Raw genomic sequence first — 26,612 nt, 5'->3', positions numbered from 1 at the left:
CTCTGTTAACATTTTTTAAAAATTAATTTTATTATTTATTTATTTTGACCAAAGCACTGCTCAGCCCTGGGTTATAGTAGTGCCTGGGATTGAACCTGGAATCTCAGGTGGATGGGTGGGGGTGGGGGTGGGGGTGGGGGGTTGATAGCATAATGTTTATGCAAAAAAATCTCTCCTGTTTAAGGCTCCAGAGACCCAGGTTCATTTCTGTACCATCATAAGCCAGAGCTGAGCGGTGCTCTGGTTAAATAAATAAATAAATAACCCTGGAACCTCTGGTGCCTTAAGCAAGAACCTCTGTTGTGTGATATTTCCCCTGACCCCTTATTTTATTTCTTTTGCTGATATGGTTCCCCTGGATATATATATATATATATATATATATTTGTTGGGGTTCTGCCACTCTGGGCTAGCTTTTTCAGATGGAGAAACAGAGACAGGGAGAGAAGGATAGACACCACAGCAACACAGCTTTTTCTTTTTAAAATATTTTCTTTATTTATCAATGAGAGGGATAGGAAAGGAGAGAAAGAAAGAAAGAACTAAACATCACTCTGGTACATGTGCAGCTGGGGATCGAACTCAGGACCTCATGCTTGAGAGTCCAATGCTTTATCCACTGCACCACCTCCCGGACCACCAACAAATCTTTTTCCACTGTGCTGTTGGCTGGGCTCAAACCTGGTGTTAGAGGGAAGCCCTGAGGGATAGGAGGCCTGGAACCCCACTTAGCTGGGACTGTCCTTGGTTTACTATCCATGTAAGCTATCTTGTCAACCCACTGTTGTATTCATCTGTTTTAGATGTATTTCTTTATTGCAGAGAGAGAACACACCAGAGCATAGGTGGTGCCAGGAATGGAACTCTGAGCCCTGCAAGTCCAGCACTATGCCACAGCTATACCACCTGGGTGGGCCACTCAGTCTTTATTTACTTATAATTAAATTTTTAAAAATGTATTCTGGATAGAGACAGAAATAGAGAGAGGAGAGAGGGAGAGAGAAAGGGAGGCACCTGTAGCTCTGTTCACCCGTGAAGCTTCCCCCCTGCAGGTGGGGACCAGGAGCTCGAACCCTGGTCCTCACACACTGTAATGTGTGCACTCAACCCGGATGTGGCCCCACCATGCCCCACAGTGCATCATCTTTAAACATTTTTATTAGGTACGTGGGAAAGAGACAACCCCATTGTGTAGGAAACACAGGCAGGAAGTCACAGAGGAAGTTATGTTAAGACAAGGTTGGGACTGGGGTGGCCTGATGAGGGGACATCAGGACACTCACTGCTCTTGGAATAAGGGGCCAAGGGGAAACCTTTTTCTTTTGCCTCCCTTGTTGGGGATGAGGACAAGAGGAGAAAGGCAGGCTGTTCTCAGCTCCTTCCCGCATTGTTTTCTGTCCAGGGCAGGGTTGGTTTCTGCTTACAGCTGCATTGTCCACTCATACTCCCCAGCATTCCTGACCTCCTCCAGCCAGCCGCTGGGCTGAGCAGCCTGAAGAGAGGTCTCCTGTTACAGGTCAGGGAGCTAAATTCCTGTTTGCAAAACAGGCTTCATATCCCACCAGCCCTGCCCTAAAGGTGTAGCTTCAGGTGTGTGTATGGGGGGGCGGCACCTGTGAGGTCAGTGGCGGGAGAGAGGAGGGGGCCAGTATGGTCTCCCTGGGCTGGGAGCTTGTACTCAAGTGTCAAGAGGAGGGTCCTGCCCTTCACACCTTCCTTGTACAGGTGCCAGGACACCTGCAGGGATGCAGCCTGTGGAGGAGACCCCTGATGGCCCAGGGCTGGAAGCTGCTGGGAACGAGGGGGAGGAAGGGAAGGAGGGTGGACACTGGGGCTGATGATGGTGCTTCAGCGACTAGGTGGCCTTCTAGGTCAGTGGATGTTCCAGGTACAGACGCTGGCCCAGTGTCCTCAGCAGTTACTGGAAAAAGAGCTACATTGGGGTCCCTGGTTCAAGACGGTAAAGGCTTCATGTGAGATTACATAATTCAAAGGTCACAGGGAACTGGGACAGATTTTAGAAGAGTTAATTCACATGACCATGGTCATTAAAAAAAAAAAAATTGGGAGTTGGGCGTTAGCACAGCGGGTTAAGCGCAGGTGGCCCAAAGCGCAAGGACCGGCATAAGGATCATGGTTCGAGCCCCCAGCTCCCCACCTGCAGGGGAATTGCTTTACAGGTGGTGAAGCAGGTCTGCAGGTGTCTATCTTTCTCTCCCCCTCTCTGTCTTCCCCTCCTCTCTCCATTTCTCTCTGTCTTATCCAACAACAACGACTGCAATAATAACTACAACAATAAACCAAGGACAACAAAAGGGAATAAATAAATATTAAAATTTTTTTTTTTAAGATTTATATATTTGTGTTTTTATTAATGAGGGTGGAGAGAACATACAATAAAGTATTGGGCCTGGTTGGTGGCATACCTGGTAGAGCACACATTACCATGCACAAGGATTGTGGTTCCCAGGCGGGAAGCTTCATGAGCAGTGAAATAGTGCTGCAAGCCTCTCTCTTTCCCTCTCTATTCCCATTCTCTCTTCATTTTTCTCTTGTCTCTGTCAGAAAGAAAAACACCCATATGTTGTGCAGATATGAGCCTTAAAGATAACCCTGGTGGCAGTAAAAAATAAAGTAAACCAAAGCATCACTCTGACACATGCAGTCTGGTGATTGAACCAGGGACCTCATGCTTTATCCACTGTGCCTCCTCCCGGACCTCAACCAACCTCATCTTGCTGGAAATTGAGTAGGACAGAGTGTGAGGAGAGCACCTGACCTATTTGTTGGGTAAGATTGTGGGATACGGACAGGTGGAGAGGTGTTCACTTGCCTTTTTGTGTTCCTTACAGGGAGGCATTTACGATCCCCCTGATCCCTCTTGGCCTGAAGGAGACCAAGGATGTTGACTTTTCAGTCGTTCTCAAGGTAAATCTCAAAGCCATGTTGTTAAATCTCAAAGACATGTTGTTAAAATGCAAATAGTGGAATTGTGTCTTCCTTGCCAGTAATTCTAGGCTCAGTGGGCCAAGTGTCAGCTATTATTATAATATAATATAATATAATATAATATAATATAATATAATATAATATAATATAATATTATATTATATTATATTATATTATATTATATTATATTATATTATATTATATTATATTATTTTTACCCCAGAACTGGACTCACTCATGCTTGGTTTCACCACTCCTGACTGCTTTTTCATTCAGATAGAGCAGCAGAGAGAAAGAGAAAGAGACATCCCAGCACTAGAGTTTTCTCCAGGGCCATAACACCTCATGTGGCATCTGGGTTTTAACCTGGGCCTCACACATGGAAATGCCGACACTTACCAGGGAGCTTATCTTATTCCTTTCTAATTCCGGGTATCTGGTTTCCTCTGCTCTGTCTTCTTTTTTTCTTTGTTTTAAATAACATGTATTGATCTAATTCACATACCATGGAATTCCATATACATATACATATACACATACACATATATATACATATACATATACACACATATATATATATATGAAAAAACTGGTTAAATGCATACAGTACAGTGTGCAAAGACCTGGGTTCTAAGCCCCTGGTCCCCACCTGTGGGGGAAAGCTTCACAAGAGGTGAAGTAGGTCTGCAGGTGTCTCTCTGTCTCTATCCAATAATAAATAAATAAAATAAATAAAAAAAATTAAAAAAGAAACTTAAAAATATACATATATTTTCCAGACTTTGGACATCACACATGTGTGATTTCACTGTTCCCCAGCCTACTTTTTCATTCAGAGAGAGACAGACAGGAGAGACACCCAGAGTGCCAGAACTTGTGATTTCATGGTATTCCCATGTGGTGGTGTGAGGGTTTCATCGTGGGCTGCATGGCCAGGCCCATGTCCTACCCAGGGAATGATCTCTCCAGCCCCAATTCCTCTCTTTAAAGACAAGACATCCTGTCTTCTCTTTTTTTAAATATTTATTCATTCCCTTTTTTGTTGCCCTTGTTGTTTTATTGTTGTAGTTGTTGTTGTTACTGATGTCATCATTGTTGGATAGGACAGAGAGAAATGGAGAGAGACAGACGGGGAGAGAAAGATAGACACCTGCAGACCTGCTTCACAGCCTGTGAAGCGACCCCCCCGAAGGTGGGGAGCCGGGGGCTCAAACCATGAGCCTCGCACCAGTCCTTACACTTTGTGCCGCCTGCGCTTAGCCCACTGCTCTACCGCCCGACTCCCTGTCTCCTCTTAATAGAGTTTGTCTCTGACAAGCAGCCAGTACACATTGGCCCACCTTCATCTGTTCCTGTGATGGGCGTTGGTGATGTCACAGGTGCTGCCCTCAAGACCTGTGGGCAGTCCAGTAGGAGATTCTGGTGGAAACTGGGAGAGATCCTCTGAGAGCTGCCTTGTCCTCAGGCTGGGACCCAGAGAGGCCTCCCTCTGCCTGGAATGCCCTCCTCCTTTTCCTCCCCCGCCTCTCCCCCCTGTCTCCCCAGCTCCATAAGTATGAGTCACAGTGAATCCACACAGGCATCCCTTTAGGAAGGGAAGGGGAAGAGAGTGGAAGGTGGTGCCTGTCTCTGCATTTTCCAGAACATCTGCTGTAGAGGATTTAATCCCCGCATCTTCAAATGTTTCTTTCCATGGAAATCTTGTTAGCTGAATCATCTTTCACTGCTTTTGGTTTAGAAAAGGAGGAAGTTAAGGGGTCAGGAGATAGCTCACCTGGTAGCGACCGCACAGGAACCCCTGGCCACCACAGGGGACAGCAGTGGAGCAATGCTGTGGTATCTCTCCTCACTCACCTTTATGCTGTACCGTTTCAGCTACTATAGAGTAGTGTTCCTTTGAAAAGCAGTTGGCACCTGCAGGGAAGAAGCTTCATGAGTGGTGAAGCAATGTTACAGGTGTCTCTTTCTCTCTCCCCTCTCTACTTCCCCCTTCCATCTCAGCATCTCTATTCCAGTAAATGAAAACATGAATAAAATATATTTTTAAAAATTTATTTTATTTTTCTATTATTGGCCACCGGCCCCCAATAATATATATATATATTTAATTAATTTTTATATTCATTTATTTTCCCTTTTGTTGCCCTTGTTTTTTATTGTTGTTGTAGTGATTATTGTTGTTGTTATTGATGTCGTCGTTGTTGGATAGGACAGAGGGAAATGGAGAAAGGAGGGGAAGACAGAGAGGGGGAGAGAAAGATAGACACCTGCAGACCTGCTTCACTGCTTCTGAAGCGACTCCTCTGCAGGTGGGGAGCCGGGGGCTCGAACCGGTTCCTTAGGCCGGTCCTTGCGTATGCGCCACCTGCACTTAATCCACTGTGCTGCTGCCCAACTCCCCCAATAAAATATTTTTAAAAAGCAATTGATTGAGGGTCAGGTGGTGGCACACAGGATGAAGCGCAAGAATTTTGGTTCGAGCCCCTGGCTCCCCAACTGTAGGGGGGGTGGGGTCACTTCACAAGCAGTGCAGCAGGTCTGCAGGTGTCTTTCTCTCTCTATTTCTGTCTTTTCCTCGTCTCTCTGTTTCTGTCCTATCCAACAACAACAGCAGCACCACCAGCAGCAACAACAATAACTGCAGCAATAACAGCAACAACAATGGAAAAAAGATGGCTGCCAGGAGCAGTGGATTTGTAGTGCAGGCACCAAGCCCAGTTATAATCCTGGAGGCAAAAAAAAAAAAAAAGAGGGAGTCGGCTGTAATGCAGTGGGTTAAGCGCCGGTGATGCAAAGCGCAAGGAATGGCCTAAGAATCCCGGTTCGAGCCCCCGCCTTCCCACTTGTAGGGGAGTCACTTCACAAGTCACTTCACAGACCTGAAGCAGGTCTGCAGGTGTCTATCTTTCTCTCCCCCTCTCTGTCGTCCCCTCCTCTCTCCATTTCTCTCTGTCCTATCCAACAGCAACGACATCTATAACAACAACAATAATAACTACAACAATAAAACAAGGCTGTGCTGACCATGGAACATGACACCGACACACACAGCAGATTGGAGAGATAGCTTAGACGGTCTTGGCTAAGTTACTCAAACAGCCTCTGTGGTAACCATGTCTTAAGAGCACATGTGGGAGGGAGAAAAATAGAACATTTTAAACATTCTCATTTGGGGTCTGACTGACATTTGCTTTTAGGCTAAAATGACATGGTTGGAAGCCTCAGCTGAATGGCAGTTGGCCATGCCCACAACATGGGATTTTTTTTTTCCACTTGCTTTTATGTGGAATTCAGCATATGATATGCTTGGATCCTTGTGGATGTCTTGAAAATACCAAGTTTATCTGAGAGTGTCTCCTTTTAAATGTCTGCTCTCAGTGATGGCACAGTAATTTTTAAAAAGTTGTTTTGCAAAGGCAACCAAAGGCACTGCCACAGGCATAAAGCTTGCTTCCAGGCTCACAGACCTGTGCCAGTGTCCCGTGTAGTAGTAGTTCAAGCAGACGGGGAAAAGCTGGCATAGAACTGTAGCTCCAGAATTGTTTTCTATCCAGAATATCAAATGTCTGTGAATTCTGGCTCCTGCCAGGCTACCCAACCTTTTTTTTTTTTTTTTTGACTCCAGGTTATTGCTAGGGCTTGGTGCCTACACTACGAATCCACTGCTCTTGGAGGCTATTTCCCCCATTTTGTTGCCCTTGTTGTTACCCTTGTTGTCGTTGGATAGGACAGAGAAATCAAGAGACATGGGGAGACAGAGAAGGGGGAGAGAGATAGACACCTGCAGATCTGCTTCACGACTTGTGAAGCAAGCCCCCTGCAGGTAGGGACCAGGGGCTTGAACCTGGGTCCTTGTGCACTGTAGTGGGTGCACTCAACCAGGTGTGCTACCACCTGGCCCCTTGCAGAAATTTTACTAGAGACATCTATTAATTGCTTTTTTCTTTCTTTTTTTTAAAAATATTTATTTGTTTATTCCCTTTGTTGCCCATGTTTTATTGTTACAGTTATTATTGTTGTTGTTATTTGTGTCATTGTTATTGGACAGGACAGAGAGGAATGGAGAGAGGAGGGGAAGACAGAGAGGGGGAGAGAAAGACAGACACTTGCAGACCTGCTTCACCGCTTGTGAAGTGACTCCCCTGCAGGTGGGGAGTCAGGAGCTTGAAGTGGGATCCTTATGGTGGTCCTTGTGCTTCATGCCACGTGCGCAATTTTTAAATTTTTTTTAACTACTTATTTTTTATTTTTGCCTTCAGGGCTATTGCTGGGGGCTTGGTGCCTGTACTACAAATCCTCTGTTCCTGAAGGTCATTTTTTCCATTTTGTTGCCCTTGTTGTTATTTTTGTTGCTGTTGGATAGGACAGAGAGAAATTGAGACAGGAGGGGATAACAGAGAGGGAGAGAGAAAGATAGGCATCTACAGGCCTGCTTCACCCTTGTAAGGTGACCTGCCCCTGCAGGTGGGAAGCCGGGGGCTCAAACTGGGATCCTTAAGCTGGTCCTTGTGCTTCACGCCATGTGCACTTAACACACTGTGCTACCACCCGGACACCTATTCTGTCTCTCTAGCTCTTGTTTCTCTTTCTTTAGAGAGAGGGAAGTACCACAGCATTGTTCAACTCTGGCAGTATGTGTCGTTGCGGATCCAACCTGGGTTCTCCTGTACATTCAAACCCTGGGTCCTAGGCTGAGTTATCTTCCTGATCTGAATATCCTTTGTGGATTTATTTCTGTATGTGTATTTCTTTTGTTTTATTTGCCACCAGAGTGATCCCTGGAGTTTGGTGCAGGCACACACACACACACACACACACACACACACACACAGAGAGAGAAAACGAGAGACGTCTGCAGCATGCTCTACCACTGATGAGGTTTCCCCTCTGCATGTGCACTTAACCTGCTGAGATCAGCGATTTCTCACTTGGTAACTAATGTGCATTCTACCAGGTAAATTACCACCTGGCCCTCTTTGCATGTAGGTGGGTTGGAGGTAAATAGTACTTAGTGACTTACTACAGTGGGCTTCTTTGCTTTTCTACCAACTGTGTGTGGCTGCTTTATCTTCACAGTTGGTTATACTGGGTATTAATCCTTTTCTTTTTCTTTATTTTCTTCTTTCTTTCCTTTTTTCTTTTTATAATATTTATTTATTTTAATGAGAGAGATCCTGGGAGGAAGAGAAAGATCAGAGCACTGCTCAGCCCCAGTTTACTGTGTTGCTGGGGATTAAATCTGGGACATCAGAGCCTCAGGCATAAAAATCTTTTTTGCTGGGGGAGTCGGGCGGTAGCGCAGCAGGTTAAGCGCACGTGGCGCAAAGCTCAAGGACTGGAGGAAGGATCCCAGTTCAAGCCCCCGGCTCCCCACCTGCAGGGGAGTCGCTTCACAGGCGGTGAAGCAGGTTTGCAGGTGTCTGTCTTTCTCTCCCCCTCTCTGTCTTCCCCTCCTCTCTCCATTTCTCTGTCCTATCCAACAATGACGACAACAATAATTACAACAACAAAGCAACAAGGGCAACAAAAGGTAATAAATAAATAAGTTAATATAAAAAAACAGAAAAAAATCTTTTTGCTGGGAGGAAGGTAGATAGCATAATGGCTATGCAAGGAGACTCTCATGCCTCAGGCTCCTAAATCCCAAATTCAATCCTCATCCATACCACCATCACTAAAATGAGCAGTGCTCTGGTTTAAATATATATATTTCCTCCCTGCACCCCCCCGAGCTTTGTCTTAAAAATATTTAAATATAATGGTTTATAAGACATTCCAAAAATCTTAACATCCAGTCTTTAACCTATATGAGCTGCCAACTTTTCTTTTTAGTGAGCCAACAAGAACAAAAATCAAAAAAAGTGCCAGCGAGATAGTTCACATGATAAGGTACCTGTACTGCCATGCTGGAGACACAGATTTGAGCTCCGGGCACACCATATGGGAGTGCTGTGGCACTGAGGGAAGTTTTAGTCCTATGATATCCCTTAAAAAGAAGAAGGAGGGTGTTGGGTGGTAGCACAGTGGGTTAAGCACAAGTGGCGCAAAGCAGAAGGACTGGTGTAAAGATCCCGGTTCCAGCCCCCGGCTCCCCACCTGCAGGGGAGTTGCTTTACAGGTGGTGAAGCAGGTCTGCAGGTGTCTACCTTTCTCTCCCCCTCTCTGTCTCCCCCTCCTCTCTCCATTTCTCTCTGTCCTATCCAACAATGAATGACAATAACAACAACAATAATAACCACAACAAGGCTACAACAAGGGCAACAAAAGGGAAAAAAATGGCCTCCAGGAGCAGTGGATTCATGGTGCAGGCACTGAGCCCCAGTAATAACCCTGGAGGCAAAAAAAAGAAGAAGGAGAAGGAGAAGGAGAAGAAGAAGAAGAAAAGGAAGGGAAGGAGGGAGGGAGGGAGGGAGAAGAAATTGGGGCTAAACAGTGGCACAACTGGTAGAGTCCATACATTACAATGCACAAGGATCCTGGTTCAAGCCTCGAGTTTCCATCTCTAGTGAGGATGCAGCACAAGCAGTGAAACAGTGCTTCAGGTCTCTCTCTCTCTCTCTCTCTCTCTCCCCCCCCTGCTTCCCCCTCCTTTTGTCTCCCCGTTCCCTCTCAATTTCTCCATCTCTATTAAAAATAAATAAAAATACAAAAAAAAAAGAAAATACATTTGGGGATCAGGTGCCCACTTGGTAGAGGACATATGTTACCATGCACAAGAACTTGTGACAAGCCCCTGGTCTCCAATTACAGGGAACCAAAGCTTTATGAGCGATGAAGCAGTGTTGCAGGTGCCTCTCTCCCTCCCTCCCTATCTCTTTCTCCCCTCTTGATTTCTCTGTTTCCAATAAATAAATGAAATCTCTCTTTTTATTTGTAAGAAAAGTATTTAAAAAATGCAGACAAACCCCAGCCTTCAGAAACTCATTGTAGTGTACAGTCTTTCATAAGTTTCTTCGTTTATTCTGTTAGAACACTGCTCAGCGGGAGTTGGGCGGTAGCGCAGTGGGTTAAGCGCATGTGGCGCAAAGCACAAGGACCAGTGTAAGGATCCTGGTTCGAGCCCCCAGCTCCCCACCTGCAGGAGAGTCACTTCACAAGTGGTGAAGCAGGTCTTCAGGTATCTTATCTTTCCCTCCCCCTCTGTCTTCCCATCCTCTCTCCATTTCTCTTTGTCCTATCCAACAGTGACTACAACAATAAAATAATAAGGGCAACAAAAGGGAATAAATAAATATTAAAAATATTAAAAAAAAAACACTGCTCAGCTTTGGCTTAGGGTGGTGTGGGAGATTGAACCTGCAACTTTTTTTGGGGGGGAGCGGGCTTAGACATGAGGATCTCTTTGCGTAACCATTATACTATACTATCTCCCTTACTCTAATCTTTCGTAACTTTTGATATTTTTCACCTATGTTCTGAAAGGAGGGCCCATCAGGCACTGCTGCTTTAGCTAATTTCGATTTTCACCTGACGGTGTCTTCTTTTTTTTTCTCATAGGACTTTATCCAGGAACATTACAGTGAAGACGGTTACTTATATGAAGATGAAATAGCAGATCTTATGGACCTGAGACAAGTATGCCACAGGGAGGGGAAGATGTTCACCTAAGCTTGAATCTTCTGAATAACTCATTGTCTACCCATGGAGTCTGAAGGAACCACTCCTTCCACTTGTCATATAAGGAGACCTTTGATTTGATACATCTGGGACTGGCTATCTCAGACTCCTGAGTTCATTTCAGTCTTTTTTTAGTTATTGATATTTATTTATTTATTTATTTATTTATTTATTTTAATGAGATACAGAGAGAAAAAAACAGAAAGAGGGGCCAGAGCACTACTGAACTCTGGCTTATGGTAGTGCTGGGGGTTGAACCTGGAGCCTCAGAGCCTCAGGCAGGAATGCCTTCTGCTTAATCATGGCACAATCTCCCTGGTATCTTTTTTTTTTTTAGTGATATTTTGAAAGATATTTATTTTATTTTAATGTTGGATATATGAAGATACAGAGAGACTGTTCAACTCTGGCTTATAAGGAGTGCTGTGGATTGAATCTGAAACTTGAGGCAGGAGAGTCTTTTGCATAATCCTTATGCTATCTCCCCAGTCTGGGAGCATTTCCTCTACCTGGTGCACCTCCCCCCACATTATTATTATTTATTATTTATAAAAAGGAAACATTGATAAAACCATAGGATAAGAGGGGTACAACTCCACACAATTCCCACCACCAGAACTCCATATCCCATCCCCTCCCCTGATAGCTTTCCTATTCTTTAACCCTCTGGGAGCATGGACCCAAGGTCATTGTGGGATGCAGAAGGTGGAAGGTCTGGCTTCTATAATTGCTTCCCCGCTGAACATGGGTGTTGACAGGTTGATCCATACTCCCAGCCTGTCTCTCTCTTTCCCTAGTGGGGAAGGGTTCTGGGGGAAGCGGAACTCCAGGGCACATTGGTGGGGTTGTCTGTCCAGGGAAGTCTGGTCGGCATCCTGTTAGCATCTGGAGCCTGGTGGTTAGTAGCTGTTTACAGGTAAGGCTCACGACGTGGTCACCAGTTGCTGTGTCGCCAAACTGATGGTCCTTCATCTGTTGGTGCGATCAGATGAACGAGGGTCTCTGGAAGCTGGGGAAGCAGTTACTTAGCCTGGCCGCGTGTGCTCAAGTCTTTAGCAGCACCTGCAGCATCCCAGTCAGTAACGGTGAAGGTGCTTCTGTTATTATTGTTTTTAAGATTTATTACATATGAGAGCTTCACATGATACAGAATGAAAGAAAGAACCAAGGAGACAAGCCAGAGCACCTGTCTGGTACATGCAGTGCCAGAGGTTCAAATGAACTGGGAACCTCAGGCATCCGAGTCTGGTGCTCCGTCACCAGTCACGCTGTCCCCTCAGCGGCCTGCTCTCACTCCCTTTCTGTGGTCGCTTCCAGGCCTGCCGGACTCCCAGCCGCGATGAGGCTGGTGTGGGTCTTCTGCTGAGCTACTTCATCCAGCTGGGCTTTGTGGAAAGCCGATTCTTCCCGCCCACCCGACAGATGGGGATCTTGTTTACATGGTAGGTGCCGGGCTTCTGGGGCTTCTGTACCCTCCTTACTTCTTTCAGGCTCAAGTTCAGAGCCTCAGCTGTACAGAGACTCCTGAGTCCCATTTATACAGGAGATGCGTAGGGAAATAAGTGCTTATGTATGCAGAGGAGAGGGTTCCAATAGACTGTGGTTTCTTGATTTTCAAAACCAGTGAGCCAAGGATAAGAGGCATTTTTTCCCCTCCTTATTTTATCCTTGGGGAAACACCAGGGCTCTGAGGTGGAACTAACGAGAAGCCAGATTCTTGCCCAGATGAGCTGGTGTGTGTGTGGTGTGTGTGTGTGTGTGTGTGTGTGTGTGTGTGTGTGACTAAGGTTAGCCCCAGTGACAAGGGCAGAGTCTCCTTCTTCTTCTTTTTCTTCTTTTATTTCATAGAATGGAGAGAAATTGGGAGAGAAGGAGGAGATAAAGAGGGAGAGAGAGAGAGAGAGAGACAGACAGACCTGCAGCACTGCTTCAACATTTGTAAAGCTTCTCCTATGCAGTGGGAACTGGGGGGTTTGAGCCCAGATTCTTGTGCGTGGTAACATGTGCTTTCTGCTGGGCGTGACATAGCCTGATTCTAAGAATTGTAACTTTTAAAGATTGGTTTGTTTAAAATACTGAGGTCCTCTGAACTTGAATGGAAGAAGAGCTTAGGGGCATATTTAGAGGTAGATTTCTCCATAGCAGGTGGCTAGCTGCCTTTTTTTGTTATGAAGCCTTTGTCTTTCTAAAGATGTCAGCATGGGAGAAAGGCAAAGGTGACTTTTTAAAATTATTATTTAAAAGTATTTATTTATTATTGGATAGAGATAGAAATTGAGAGGGGTGGGAAAATAGAGAGGGAGAGAGACAGCTATAGCCTGGCTTCACCATTTGTGAATCTTTCCCCCTGTAGGTGGGGACTAGGGGCTTGAACCTGGGTCCTTGTGCACTGTCATGTGAATGCATAACCAGGTTCACCATGGTCTGGCTCTGCCAAAGTGATTTTGTTAATGGGGAGTCCTGACCTGGGTTTTTACTCAGGAAAGCTCTTTTTCTTTTCTCTTTTCTTTTCTTTTCTTTTCCTTTCCTTTCCTTTCCTTTCCTTTCCTTTCCTTTTCTTTTCTTTTCTTTTCTTTTCTTTTCTTTTCTTTTCTTTTCTTCTCTTTTTTTTTTTCCCACCAGATCACTGCTTAGCTTTGGCATATGGTGATTCTGATACAGGGGGTTGTACCTGGGATCCTGGAGTGGAACCTCAATCGTAAAAGTCTCCCTCTTCTCTTCTCTCTCTCTCTCTTTTTCTCCAGAGCACTGCCCAGCTCTGGCTTATGGTGGTGTGGGGGATTAAACCCAGGACTTTGGAACCTCAGGCATGAGAATCTGTTTGTATAACCATTATTCTATCTACCCTCTGCCCGCATGTACTGTCTCCCCACTATACTGTCTACCCACTATGCTGTCTCCCCAGCCTAGTTAGGAAGAATTTAACCAAAGGTAAGAATGATTAGTGAATACAAGAACTGTTAGTGTGTTAAAAAAAAAAAACTTATTAATGAAAGAATTGAGAATAAGTTTATTTAGGAAAAATAGTTCACCCCCTCCCAAGAGGGGGCTACTTTATAAAGGAGCTAAGGAAGGGCCAGGCCTGGTTAAATACTCTTAGTATGAAGTGCAAGGTCTGGAGCAAGGATCCTGATGCAAACCCCTGGCTCCCTGCAGAGAGACCTGCAGAGAGGTTACTTCATAAGCAGTGAAGCAGGTCTGCAGGCATCTTTCTCTCCCTATCTTCCCTTCCTCGTCTCAATTTCTGTCTGTCCTAACAACAACAACAACAACAAAAATAGAAAAAGATGGCTGCTAAGAGCAGTGGACTTGTGGTACAGACACCCAGGTCCTGTGATAACCCCAGAGGCAAAAAAAGGAGCTAAGGAAACTGGACTAGAGGTCAAGCTCCTTTTGAATTTTATGATCTTTTTTAGCCACACCCCCTTGCTGCTTGCAATCAGTCAGATTATATTTACTGTTTGACGCTCCTTATCTGGCAGGTGAAGCGGAGTGGGTGGTCTCTGCTAAGTGCAGAACCACACGATTTTCTCTCCAGGGGTGTGGCTGATTGGGGTTGGTTTGCAGGTGTACACCAAGCTTCTTGTCTGTTCCTATGCAAATCTGTGTCATTCTCAACATGCCTTCCATCTTGTTTCTGACAGTTTCTTTCACCTCAGTGTAGAGTCAGTCAGGAGGAAGCTCCAGGTCTCCCTGTTGGTTGACATGGGGGCTGTAAAACAAATCTTGTGTCTTCCAGACTTGAGGAAAAATTATTTTGAGGGGTTAGGGGTTGTTGGTCAGTAACTGCTATAGTTCATTTAGGAGAAGCCGATGATTTTTTTTTTCCTTTTTTGCCTCCAGGGTTATCACTGGGGTTCAGTGCCTGCATTATGGAGCCACACCTCCTGGAGGTCACTTTTTCCATTTTTTATTGGATACGACAGACAGAGGAGGGAGAGACAGGGTGGGGGGAAAGAGAGATAGACACCTGTAGACCTGCTTCTCTGCTTGTGAAGTGATCCCCTTGCAGGTGGGGAACTGGGGGCTGGAACCGGGATCTTTACGCCAGTCCTTGTACTTCATACTGTGTGCACTTAATCCTGTGTGCTACTGCCTGGCCCACACCTTCTATCCCTCTATGATTTTTAAAGAAATATTTGTTTATTTTAATGTGAGAAAAAGACCAGTGTACTTCTCACCTCTGCTTTATAGTGGTGCTGGGGATTGAACCTGGTATCAAAGAGCCTCAGGCATAAAAGTCTTTTTGCATAACCATTATACTGTCTCCTCAGCTCCTTCTTTCATCTGATTTACTCTCCCTGCTTCTTTCCTTATCTCTCCTGGCAACCATCCATTTGGTCATATACTCTGAAAGTTTATTTTTGTTTTCCTAAATTCATTCATTTGTTCTTGTTCTTTTTTTTGAATATTTATTTTATTTATTCCCTTTTGTTGCCCTTGTTGTTTTATTGTTGTAGTTATTATTGTTGTTGTCGTTGTTGGATAGGACAGAGAGAAATGGAGAGAGGAGGGGAAGATAGACATCTGCAGACCTGCTTCACCGCCTGTGAAGCGACTCCCCTGCAGGTGGGGAGCCGGGGTTCGAACCGGGATCCTTATGCCAATCCTTGTGCTTTGCGTCACCTGCACTTAATCCGCTGCGCTACAGCCCGACTCCCTGTTCTTATTCTTTAAAAAAATTTTTTTAAGGGGGTCGGGCGGTAGTGCAGTGGATTAAACGTACATGGCGCAAAGCGCAAGGATCGGCGCAAGGATCCCGGTTCAAGCCCCCACCTGCAGGGGAGGGTCGCTTCACAAGCGGTGAAGCAGGTCTGCAGGTGTCTATCTTTCCCTCCCCCTCTTTGTCTTCCCCTCCTCTCTCCACTTCTCTCTGACCTATTCAACAACAATGATAATAACCACAACAACGATAAAACAACAAGGGCAACAAAAGGGAAAAAATAGCCTCCAGGAGCAGTGGCTATTCATGGTGCAGGCTCAGAGCCCCAGCAATAACTCTGGAGACCAAAAAAAAAACGAACTTTTTTAAGTGGCCGGGCGGTGATGCAACATGGCACGAGCGCAAGGACCAGCATAAGGATCCCAGTTCAAGCCCCTGGCTCCCTACCTGCAGGGGGTCGCTTCACAAACAGGACTGCAGGACTGTTTGTCTTTCTCTCTTCCTCTCTGTCTTCCCCTCTCTCCATTTCTCTCTGTCCTATCCAGTAATAATGACAGCAATAACAACAACGATAAACAACAAGGACAACAAAAGGGGAGAAAAAGTAGCCTCCAAGAGCAGTGGATGCAGGCACTCGGGAGTGAATGCAGGCACTGAGCCCCAGCGATGGCCCTGGAGGCAAAAAAAAAAAATCACTTATTGGTGCTGGGTGGTGGCACACAAAAAAATCATTTTTAATTTATTCTATTTATTATGGATAGGGACAAAGAAATTCAGAGGGGAGGGGGGAGCTAGACAGAGAGACACCTGCAGCCTTGCTTCACTACTGGTGGGGACCAGGGGCTTGAAACTGGGTCCTTGTGCACTATAGTGTGTGTGCTTAACCAGGTGTGCCACCGCCTGGCCCCCTGTTTTTTTATTATAGAACTGTTAATACACTTTGTTTTTTAGAGAAGCTTTAGATTCACAACTAAGTTGAAGGGACTGTATACAAATTCCTCAGTTCCCTACTCCTCAACTGCCCTGCTATCAAACCTGCATTGGCAAATCATCACCCCCAAGTCCATAGTGTACATTAGAGTCCACTCTGGTGATGTTCCGTGGATTTGAACAGATGTCTAATAAATGACATGTATCCACTACTGTACAGCTCAGTCTCCTGTCCTAGAGCTCCTCTGTATGCCACCCAGCCCTTCTATCCCTTGTCCCCTCTAAGGTCCAAACAGCCACTGATATCTCTCTCCATTGTTCTGCTTTTCCAGAATGTCATAGAATCGGACCCCTATAGTATGTAGCTTCTTTACCTAGTAGCACGTATTTAAAGCTCCTGCACACCTCTTCATGGCTTGACAGCTTGCTTCTTGCTAGTGACATGCCATTGTCTGATGTGTCACAGTTGATCCACTCACCTCCTGAAGGCCATCTTGATTGAGAGTCATTTAAAAAAAAATTATTTATTTTTTTTCCTAGAGCACTGCTTAGTTCTGGCTTATTGTGATGCTGGGGATTGAACCTGAGGCTTCAGAGCCTCAGGCATGAAAGCCTTTTGCATCACCATTAGGCTATCTCCACAGCCTAGTTTAGAGTCTTTATTTTTGCATGTAATTGAAGGTGTCTTAACTCATTGTGGGCAGGTCCCTTCATCTTGGCTTGGAAATGGAAAGCTCAGTGCATGTGCACTCATGAAGTATGTCTGTTTTCACCCCCGAAGTGGCGTTAGCCATCCAACTGATCTGCTTTCTCACAAGGCGTCTCTTTTCACTAGGTATGACTCCCTCACTGGGGTGCCAGTCAGCCAACAGAACTTGCTGTTGGAGAAAGCCAGCATCCTGTTTAACACTGGAGCCCTCTACACACAGATTGGGACCCGGTGCAACCGGCAGACACAAGCAGGACTGGAGAGTGCGGTGGATGCATTTCAGAGAGCTGCAGGTGTGTCTCCCAAGGGCTGCAGGCTAGAACAGATAACCCAGCTTCAGGGGCCTTGAGGGTCCTCCCCAGACCCATGCTTAACCTCACAGGCCTGAGAGAGCCAGTTGGCGGGAATCGGGCGGTAGCACAACAGGTTAAGCACAGGTGGCGCAAAGCGCAAGGACCGGAGTAAGGATCTCGGTTCGGCCCCCGCTCCTCACCTGCAGGGGAGTCGCTTCACAGGCGTTGAAGCAGGTCTGCAGGTGTCTATTTTTCCCTCCCCTTCTCTGTCTTTCCCTCCTCTCTCCATTTCTCTCTGTCCTATCCAACAACAACGACATCAGTAACAACAACAATAATAACTACAATAAAACAACAAGGGCAACAAAAGGGAGTAAATACATAAATACAAAAAAATTTTTTTAAAAAGAGCTGGTTTGCAGGGTTGTTGTATGTAACTTCCTAATAAGAACCGTTCAAACCTTGTCAACTCGGTCTGGGTAGGGCTCAGTGTACACAGCGAATCCTGTGGTTAACAGTTAACCTTTTCCAAATGAGAATGGCTCCAGCGATGGCAATGATAAAGCCATTTCTTTGGACACTGTATCATGGGATAGAATCAGTTTTCCAAAAGAGTGGAGATATGGCTTTTCTTCTTTTCCTCTTTTTGTATTTGTTTTGTTTTAAAGATCTGTTTATTTAACGAGAAAGAGGGAGAGCCAGAGCATCACTCTGGCAAATGCAGTGCCAGGGATGGGACCTTACAAATGCAAATTCTGTGCTCTACTACTGGGTCAATTCCCCATCCACTAAATATTTTACTTTACTTTTATTTTACCAGAGCACTGCTCAGCTCTGACTTTTGGTGGTGCTGGGGATTAAACCTGGGACCTTTGGTGCCTCAGGTATTGATGTCTTTTAGCATGATGATGCTGTCTCCCCAGCCCCAACTCCCCAACTGCTAAATTCAGTATCTTTCTTTTGAGAGGCAGAGGGAGAGGGAAACCAGGTCCCCATTATAGCACATGCAGCATTGAAGCCCGAACGTAGAGTTCAAGCATGCAAGTTTTGGATTCTGCCAGCTGGCCCATGTCCCCAGACACTAAATCCTTACGCCAGTCCTTGCGCTTCTCGGCACGTGCACTTAACCCACTGCACTACCACCCGACTCCCTCCCAGACACTAAATCCAACATTTTTTATACTTATTTATTTTCTCTTTTATTGCCCTTGTTTTTCATTGTTGTTGAAGTTATTATTGTTATTGATGTCATCGTTGTTGGATAGGACAGAGAGAAATGGAGAGAGGAGGGGAAGACGGAGGGGGAGAGAAAGATAGACACTTGCAGACCGGCTTCACCGCCCCGGTGAAGTGACTGCACTGCAGGTGGGGAGCCGGGGGCTTGAGCTGGAATCCTTACGCCGGTCCTTGTGCTTTGCACCATGTGTGCTTAACCGGCTGCTACCGCTTGACACCCCCCCTTTTTTTTAAATGAGTTCACCCTCATCCCAGGGGATGGGGCCCGGTGGGGTGGGGGGGGGGTTGGGGTAAGACTTGTGACTTGTTATGACTTGTGTATCAATGAAAGGAGGAAAAGACAGTACTGGATCACCACTTTGGCACTTGTGCAATGCCAGGGATACAGCAGCACCTCAATCTTGCAAGTTAATTGCTTTATTCACTGCACTACCTTCTGATCCACAAGCTGCTGTCTTAAGTGAAGAAAAATGCAAAAGACAAACCGTTAGGAGCTCGTTACCTATTGTTCTTTGGCTCCTCACTAGCAAGTTATTTTTAGGCCACATTATAGTAATGGACCTGTGAAACTTTGGCTTTCTTTCATCAAGACAACCTCATGAGTACATATTTTATCCATACCTTTATATTGTGCTCATTCTGAGATCACCTACCTGAGGTCACTTTTTTTTTTTTCCATAAAGCAGACTTAAAATTTTTTTTTTATATTTATTTATTTTCCCTTTTGTTGCCCTTGTTTTATTGTTGTAGTTATTATTATTGTTGTTATTGGTGCCATCGTTGTTGGATAGGACAGAGAGAAATGGAGAGAGGAGGGGAAGAGAGGGGGGGGAGAGATAGACACCTGCAGACCTGCTTCAGCGCCTGTGAAGTGACTCCCCTGCAGATGGGGAGCTGGGGGCTCAAACCGGGATCCTTACCGGTCCTTGCGCTCGCTCTGCGCCATGTGAGCTTAACCCACTGTGCTACCTACCACCCGACTCCACTGAGGTCACTCTTAACCCTCTGACATGTCACACTTCACAGAGTGTTACTATGCCAACAGTCATTTAAGTACTGGGGGTTGTCTGCTGCCCAGAGTGTCCAAAGGCTCTGTGTTGCTTCCAGGGCCCAGTGACATAAAAGCCATGACAGTGCAGACCATAGCATGCACCCCTGAACTAGCCAGAGCCTGTCTGTTTCAGTGCCTGTTCTGAGGTATTTCCTAGGCAGAGAACCTTTCTGGGTTCAACCCTGGCCACCACAACATTAAAGAAAGCTTCAGTGTTGTGGTTCCCTCCCCCCACTCCAACCTCCAGTACCATTATTAAAAAAACAACAACAAGGACAGGTTCAAGCCCTCACTCCTCACCTACAGCGGGGACACTTCACAAGCAGTGAAGCAGGTCTGCAAGTGTCTATCTTTCTCTCTCCCTCTCCATCTCTCTCCGCTCCCCTCTCAATTTCTCTCCTACTGAATAAAGTGGAAGGAAAAAAAAAAACTGAAAATGGCTGCCAGAAGCCATGGAATTGTGATGCAGGCACCGAGCCCCAGAGATAATCCTGGTGGCAACAAAACGGGGGGGGGGGGAGGGGAATCTTTTGTATTTGTTCTTAATTTAATGGTTAGAGAGAAATAAATAGAAAGGGGACGTGGGTGCTAGATAGGTAAAAATAGACACCTACAACACTTGTTTCGTAGCTCAAAAAACTTTCCTCCTTGGCAGGTCGGGATTCGGGGCTTGAACTCAGATCCTCTCACATTCTAATGTATAAGCCTCTGCCCAGCCCCAAGAGAACCTTTTTAAATTCATTTCCCTTTGCAAAGTTGGGAAGAGCCACAGCTTTGTCATTTTGGCAAATTCCATGTTAAAATGATCAGTCTCTTGGGTGGTGAAGCAGTAGGCTAAGATTCCAAGTAGTTCGTCTCTTTCCCTGCACACCTCCCTCCGGGGCTATCTTTCAAGGAATCTGAAGCAGGTATGTTTTGTGATCTTAGATTGCAGAGATACAGGAAGCCTGAATACAGTGGCCACACCCTCAGAGGGGAGGGACCAGTCCCTCCAGCAGCACTTGCTGGTCCTCTGCAGAACATTTATGCTCTGTTGGGAAACCAGAGGAACCAGTCAGGTGGGATTCATGGTAGAGATTTTATTTCACCTCCAGGGTGATGATCAGTTAATACTGTGACAGTTAATGTGCTAGCATGTTAAAAAAAAAAAAAGTCAGCTGAGGGTGACAGTATGAAATTTTCCATTGAGAATTGGGCTGAGTGACTCTTTCCTGAGGTTCCTTAGGGGAAAACTTCTGAATTTCCTAAGGAGGCAGTTGTTGTTAGGTGTGAGTTTTCTCTCCCCTTCTGAAAGCCTTCCCAAGAGCTCTGCTACTTTTTCTTTTACCTCCCTCAAAATAAAGAAATACCTGTCGTGTTTGGAAATTTGCAAGTCGTCTCAGGTGATCTAAATGTTTTGGTTAGAGGGGCTGGGTGGTGACTCACCCAGTAGAGTAGTGTACCTCACTGTGCCTGGAGACTTAAGGTTCAAGTCCCTGGTTTCCACTAATGGTAGGGGGAAGCTACATGAAAGGTGGAGCAGGGCTCTAGGTGTCTCTGTCCCCCACTCTCTCCTTTTTTCTTTTTCTCTCCCCCCTCTGACATTATGTTCTTATTAATTATTTTTAGATGGAGAAAATTTTTCCACAAAAGTTTTCTTTTCTTCCCTTTTTTTTTTTAAAAAAAATTTATTCCCTTTTGTTGCCCATGTTTTTTTTTTATTGTTGTTGTAGTTATTGTCGGTGTTATTGATGTTGTCATTGTTAGATAGGACAGAGAGAAACGGGGAAGACAAGAAAGACAGACATCTGCAGATCTGCTTCACCGCCTGTGAAGTGACTCCCTTGCAAGTGGGGAGCCAGGGACTCGAACCGGGATCCTTATGCCTGTTCTTGAGATTTGCTCCATATGCGCTTAACCCGCTGCGCTACCGCCCGACTCCCACTTATTATTATTTTTACCAGATCACTGCTCAGCTCTAGCTTAAGGTGGTGCAGAAGATTGAATCTGGGAACTTGAAACCTCAGGCATGAAAGTCTCTTTAGGTTTCCCCACACCACCATAAGCTGAGTAGTGCTCTGTATAACCATGATGCTATCTCCCCTGCCCTCAATTTCTCTCTATACAATAAATAAATAAATAAAATATCATTTATTTAATTATTTATTTTAAATATGCAGTTTTTAAAAAAAAAAAAAAAAAACCAGAGCACTGCTCATCTCTGATTTATGGAAATGCTAAGGTCTGAATCTAGGACTTTGGACCCTCAGGCATGAAAATCTGCTTGCATGATCATTATCCTGTCCCCCCCAGACATTTTTTAAAAACATTTTATTTATTTATTTGCCCTCTGTTGCCCATATTGTTTTATTGTTGTAGTTATTTTTAAAAAATATTTTATTTATTTATTCCCTTTTGTTGCCCTTGTTGTTTCGGTGCTGTAGTTATTGTTGTCCTTGTTGTTGGATAGGACAGAGAGAAATGGAGAGAGGAGGGGAAGACAGAGAGGGGGAGAGAAAGATAGACACCTGCAGACCTTCTTCACCACTTGTGAAGCGACTCCCCTGTAGGTGGGGAGCCAGAGCTCAAACCGGGATCCTTACGCTTGTCCTTGTGCTTTGCACCACCTGCGCTTAACCCGCTGCACTACAGCCCGACTCCCTGTTGTAGTTATTTTTTTTAAGTTTTTTTTTTTTTTTTTAATCAGCTCTGGCTTATGGTGTTACGGGGGATTGAACCTGGGACTTTGGAGTCTCAGGCATGAGAGTCTGTTTGCATAACCATTATGCTATCTACCCTCCACCCTATTGTTATTATTGTTGTTGTTATTGATGTTGTTGTTGGATAGGACAGAGAGAAAAGTAGAGAGATAGGGAATACAGAGAAGGGGAGAGAAAGATAGACACCTGCAGACCTGCTTCACTGCTTGTGAAGTGACTCTCCTCCAGCCAGGGGCTCGAACCGGGATCCTTACACTGGCTGGTCCTTGTGCTTTGTGCCATCTGCCCTTATCCAGCTATACTTATTCCCGACCCCCTTTTAAAAAGATTTTTAGTCATTAATGAGAATGATAGAAGGAGAGAGAAAAAGAACCAAACATCCCTCCAGTACATGTGTTTCTGGGGATAGAACTCAAGACCTCCTGCTTGAGAGTCTAGTGCTTTATCCTCTGCGCTATCCCAGACATTTTTTAAAAGAATAAAATATACATCGGGTTTTTTTTTTTAAATTTACCATTACAATGCGTTTTTTTCTTTTACATTTGCTATGGATTCTGGTATGTGCTAGCTTGCTAGTTCATTTTTTTTTTTTAAATTTCTTTATTGGGGAATTAATGTTTCACATTCAACAGTAAATACAATAGTTTGTACATGCATCATATTTCCCAGTTTTCCATATAACAATACAAGCCCCACTAGGTCCTCTGTCATCCTTCTTGGATCTGTATTCTCCCCACCCACGCACCCACCCTAGAGTCTTTTACTTTGGTGCAATATGCCAATTCCAGTTCAGGTTCTATTTGTTTTCTTTTCTGATGTTGTTTTTCAACTTCTGCCTGAGAGTGAGATCATCCCATATTCATCCTTCTGTTTCTGACTTATTTCACTCAACATGATTTTTTCAAGGTCCATCCCAGATCGGCTGAAAACGGTGAAGTCACCATTTTTTATAGCTGAGTAATATTCCATTGTATATATAGACCACAACTTGCTTAGCCACTCATCTGTTGTTGGACACCTGGGTTGCTTCCAGGTTTTGGCTATCACAAATTGTTCAGCCAAGAACATATGTGTACACAGATCTTTTTGGATGGATATGTTGGGTTCCTTAGGATCTATCCCCAGGAGAGGAATTGCAGGATTATAGGGTAGGTCCATGTCTAGCCTTCTGAGAGTTCTCCAGACTATTCTCCACAGAGGCTGGACCAATTGACATTCCCACCAGCACTGTAGGAGGGTTCCTTTGACCTCACAACCTCTCCAGCATTTGCTGCTGTTACCTTTTCTGATGTATGCCCTTCTCATAGGAGTGAAGTGGTATCTCATTGTTGTCTTGATTTGTATTTCTCTGATAATCAGAGACTTGGAGCATTTTTTCATGTGTTTCTCGGCCTTTTGGATCTCTTCTGTGGTGAATATTCTGTCCATGTCCTCCCCCCATATTTTGGGTGGGGTTATTTGTTGTCTTGTTGAGATTTGTAAGTTCTTTATATTCTGGTTATTAGTCTCTTGTCTGATGTATGGCATGTGAAGATCTTCTCCCATTCTGTGAGAGGTCTCTTGGTGTGGGTAGTAGTTTCTTTTGCTGTGAAGAAGCTTTTAAATTTGATGTAGTCCCATGGGTTTATGCTTGTCTTAGCCTTCTTTGTAATTGGATTCGTTTCATTGAAGATGTCCTTAAAATGTATGCGGAAAAGAGTTTTGCCAATATTTTCTTCTAAGTATCTGATAGTTTGTGGTCTAACATCCAAGTCCTTGATCCACTTGGAATTTACTTTTGTATTTGATGAAATATAGTGGTTCAGTTTCATTCTTCTGCATGTTTCAACCCATTTTTTCCAACACCATTTATTGAAGTGACTCTGTTTTTCCCATTGAATAGTCTGGGCACCTTTGTCAAAGATTAGATGTCCATAGGTGTGGGTGCTTACTTCTGGGCTGGCTCTCAATTCTGTTCCACTGGTCAGTATGTCTATTCATTTTCCAGTACCAAGCAGTTTTGATGACAATGGCCCTATAATAAATACAATTTGAGATCTGGGAGTGTGATGCCTCCGGTTCTGTTCTTTTTTCTCAAGATTGTTTTGGCAGTTCTAGGTCTTTTCTGGTTCCATACATAGTTTTTTAAAAAACAAATTTGGGTGGAGGGTAGATAGCATAATGTTATGCAAACAGATTCTCATGCCTGTGGCTCCAAAGTCCCAGGTTCAATCCTCTACACTACCTATATAAGCCAGAGCTGAACAGTGCTCTGGTTTTTTTTTTTTTTTTTTAAAAAAAAAACCAACTAAATCCCCACTATCAGTTCTGTGGGGTTTTACTAGGAGTAGAATTGCTGGGTCTTCTTCTGGTAATTAAAAGCCAGATTTTTCCCCATATATTCTAAGACACCAGTGTTAGGTTTTTTGTTTATTTTTAATCATTCCCTTTTGTTGCCCTTGTTGTCATTGTTGGATAGGACAGAAAGAAATGGAGAGAGGAGGAGAAGACAGAGACGGGGAGAGAAAGATGGACACTTGCATACCTGCTTCACCATTTGTGAAGTGACTCCCCTCCAGGTGGGGAGCCTGGGGCTTGAACCGGGATCCTCACACTGGTCCTTCCGCTTTGCGCCACCTGCGCTTAACCCGCTGCACTACTGCCCGACTCCCCAGTTTTAGCTTTTTTTCTCTTGTCATTTCTCTTGTCTTCTGGGCAGCATGGTAAAACACATATGATCTGTATGTAACATGCAAAAAAAAAATGTCCACCTGTAGGGGTCTTAAATTACCTGCGAGAGACATTCACTCACACTCCGAGTTACGACATGAGTCCCGCCATGCTCAGTGTGCTGGTCCGAATGATGCTTGCACAGGCCCAGGAGAACGTGTTCGAGAAATTCTGCCTTCCTGGGATCCGGAATGAGTTCTTCATGTTGGTCAAGGTGGCTCAGGAGGCTGCCAAGGTGAGACCCTAGGCTTTCTGAACTTTGGGGCCAAACCGGGGCTGGTGGGGGTGTTAGTGCAGACTCAGTCTCTTACAGCAACTCTCCCTTAACCTGGGCCACCTGCCCACTCAGGCCAGAATGTCGGCTTGCCCTTTTCTTGGCAAGGACCAGCATCTCAGATACGGATCACTGATTCCATCAGTAGCTTAGCTTAACAGCCGGTATAATGACGGTCCTTCTTCGCCCTCTTAGCTCTGACACTGAGGGCATGAGGAGCCCTTGGAGCTGCTCCCAGATTCTGGAGCATTCTCTGACAGGGGCTGCTGTTGAGAAGAAAGGGCTCTCTCTCTCTCTCTCTCTCTCTCTCTTTCTCTCTTTCTCTCTTTTTTTTCCCTTTAATTTTTCTTCGCAGTTCAGGTACATGAGGGCCCCCTGTGTTGGGCTCGCCTTTACTACTGTCCCTTCTGTTTCAGGTGGGAGAAGTCTATAAGCAGCTGTCTGTGGCTATGAGCCAGGCGCCAGTGAAGGAGAACATCCCCTACTCCTGGGCCAGCCTGGCCTGCGTGAAGTTGCACCACTACGGAGCCCTGGCCCACTACTTCACGGCCATTCTCCTCATCGACCACCAGTGTATGCCTGGGGCTCAGGGCTCAGGGCTTGGGTCATGGTGGTGGGCCTTTCCTTTGTTGCTTTTGTTATTGTTGTTGTTGTTATGCTGTCGTTTTTGCTGGGCAGGACAGAGAGAAATCGCAAGAGGAGGGAAAGACAGAGGGGAGAGAGAAAGACAGACACCTGCAGACCTGCTTCACTGCCTGTGAAGCGACCACCCCTGCAGGTGGGGAGCCAGGGGTTTCGAACCAGGATCCTTACTCTGATCCTTTCGCTTTGCGCCATGTGCACTTAACCCCGAAAGTATTTTTTCATAACCATTAGTCATTCTCTCTCTTCATGAGAGATTGAGAACAAGAGCATCACCCTGTCACATACATGATATCAGGGACCAAACTTAAGACCTCGGGCTCTTAAGGTAGCTATGTATGACTTAGTTGTGTTTGTTTGTTTGTTCCTTTGTTTAATTTTTTATGAGAACCAGAGCATTGCTCTGGCACATGTGATGCCAGTGCTCAAACTTAGAATCTTTTTCCCTTCCCTCCTCCCTCCCTCTCTCTTGCTCTAACTCTCTCTTGCTTTTTCCCTCCCTCCCTCCCTCTCTTCCTTCCTACCTTCCTTCTTTCCTTCCTTTGTCACTATGGTTATCAGTGGCGCTCAGTTCTATTGCTCTCAGTGGCCCACCCCCCCTTCTCTAGCTTTTTTTTTAAATTAATTAATTTATTTATTTTCCCTTTTGTTGCCCTTGTTGTTTTATTGTTGTAGTTATTATCATTGTTGCTATTGATGTCGTCGTTGTTGGATAGGACAGAGAGAAATGGAGAGAGAAGGGGAAGACAGAAGGGGAAAGAAAGATAGACACCTGCAGACCTGCTTCACCACTTGTGAAGCCAGGGGCTCGAACCGTGATCCTTACGCCAGCCCCTGCGC

General features: G+C 45.1%; 1 protein-coding gene across 1 annotated transcript in view; it reads left to right on the top strand.

Annotated features, from left to right (window-relative positions):
• Positions 1 to 26,612, top strand: part of RHPN2 (rhophilin Rho GTPase binding protein 2) — an 89,640-nt gene that overhangs the window by 49,078 nt on the left and 13,950 nt on the right. The window contains exons 4-9 of the mRNA XM_007539468.3: positions 2,853 to 2,928; positions 10,447 to 10,524; positions 11,884 to 12,008; positions 16,995 to 17,161; positions 24,904 to 25,091; positions 25,547 to 25,703. Coding sequence (XP_007539530.1) covers positions 2,853 to 2,928; positions 10,447 to 10,524; positions 11,884 to 12,008; positions 16,995 to 17,161; positions 24,904 to 25,091; positions 25,547 to 25,703 — 791 coding nt within the window. The remainder of the gene's footprint in view (positions 1 to 2,852; positions 2,929 to 10,446; positions 10,525 to 11,883; positions 12,009 to 16,994; positions 17,162 to 24,903; positions 25,092 to 25,546; positions 25,704 to 26,612) is intronic.

Source organism: Erinaceus europaeus, chromosome 2 (genome assembly GCF_950295315.1).
Source record: "Erinaceus europaeus chromosome 2, mEriEur2.1, whole genome shotgun sequence".
Lineage (NCBI taxonomy): Eukaryota > Metazoa > Chordata > Mammalia > Eulipotyphla > Erinaceidae > Erinaceus > Erinaceus europaeus.
Note: the sequence above shows the minus strand (reverse complement) of the source record. Positions and strands in the feature narration are given on the sequence as shown.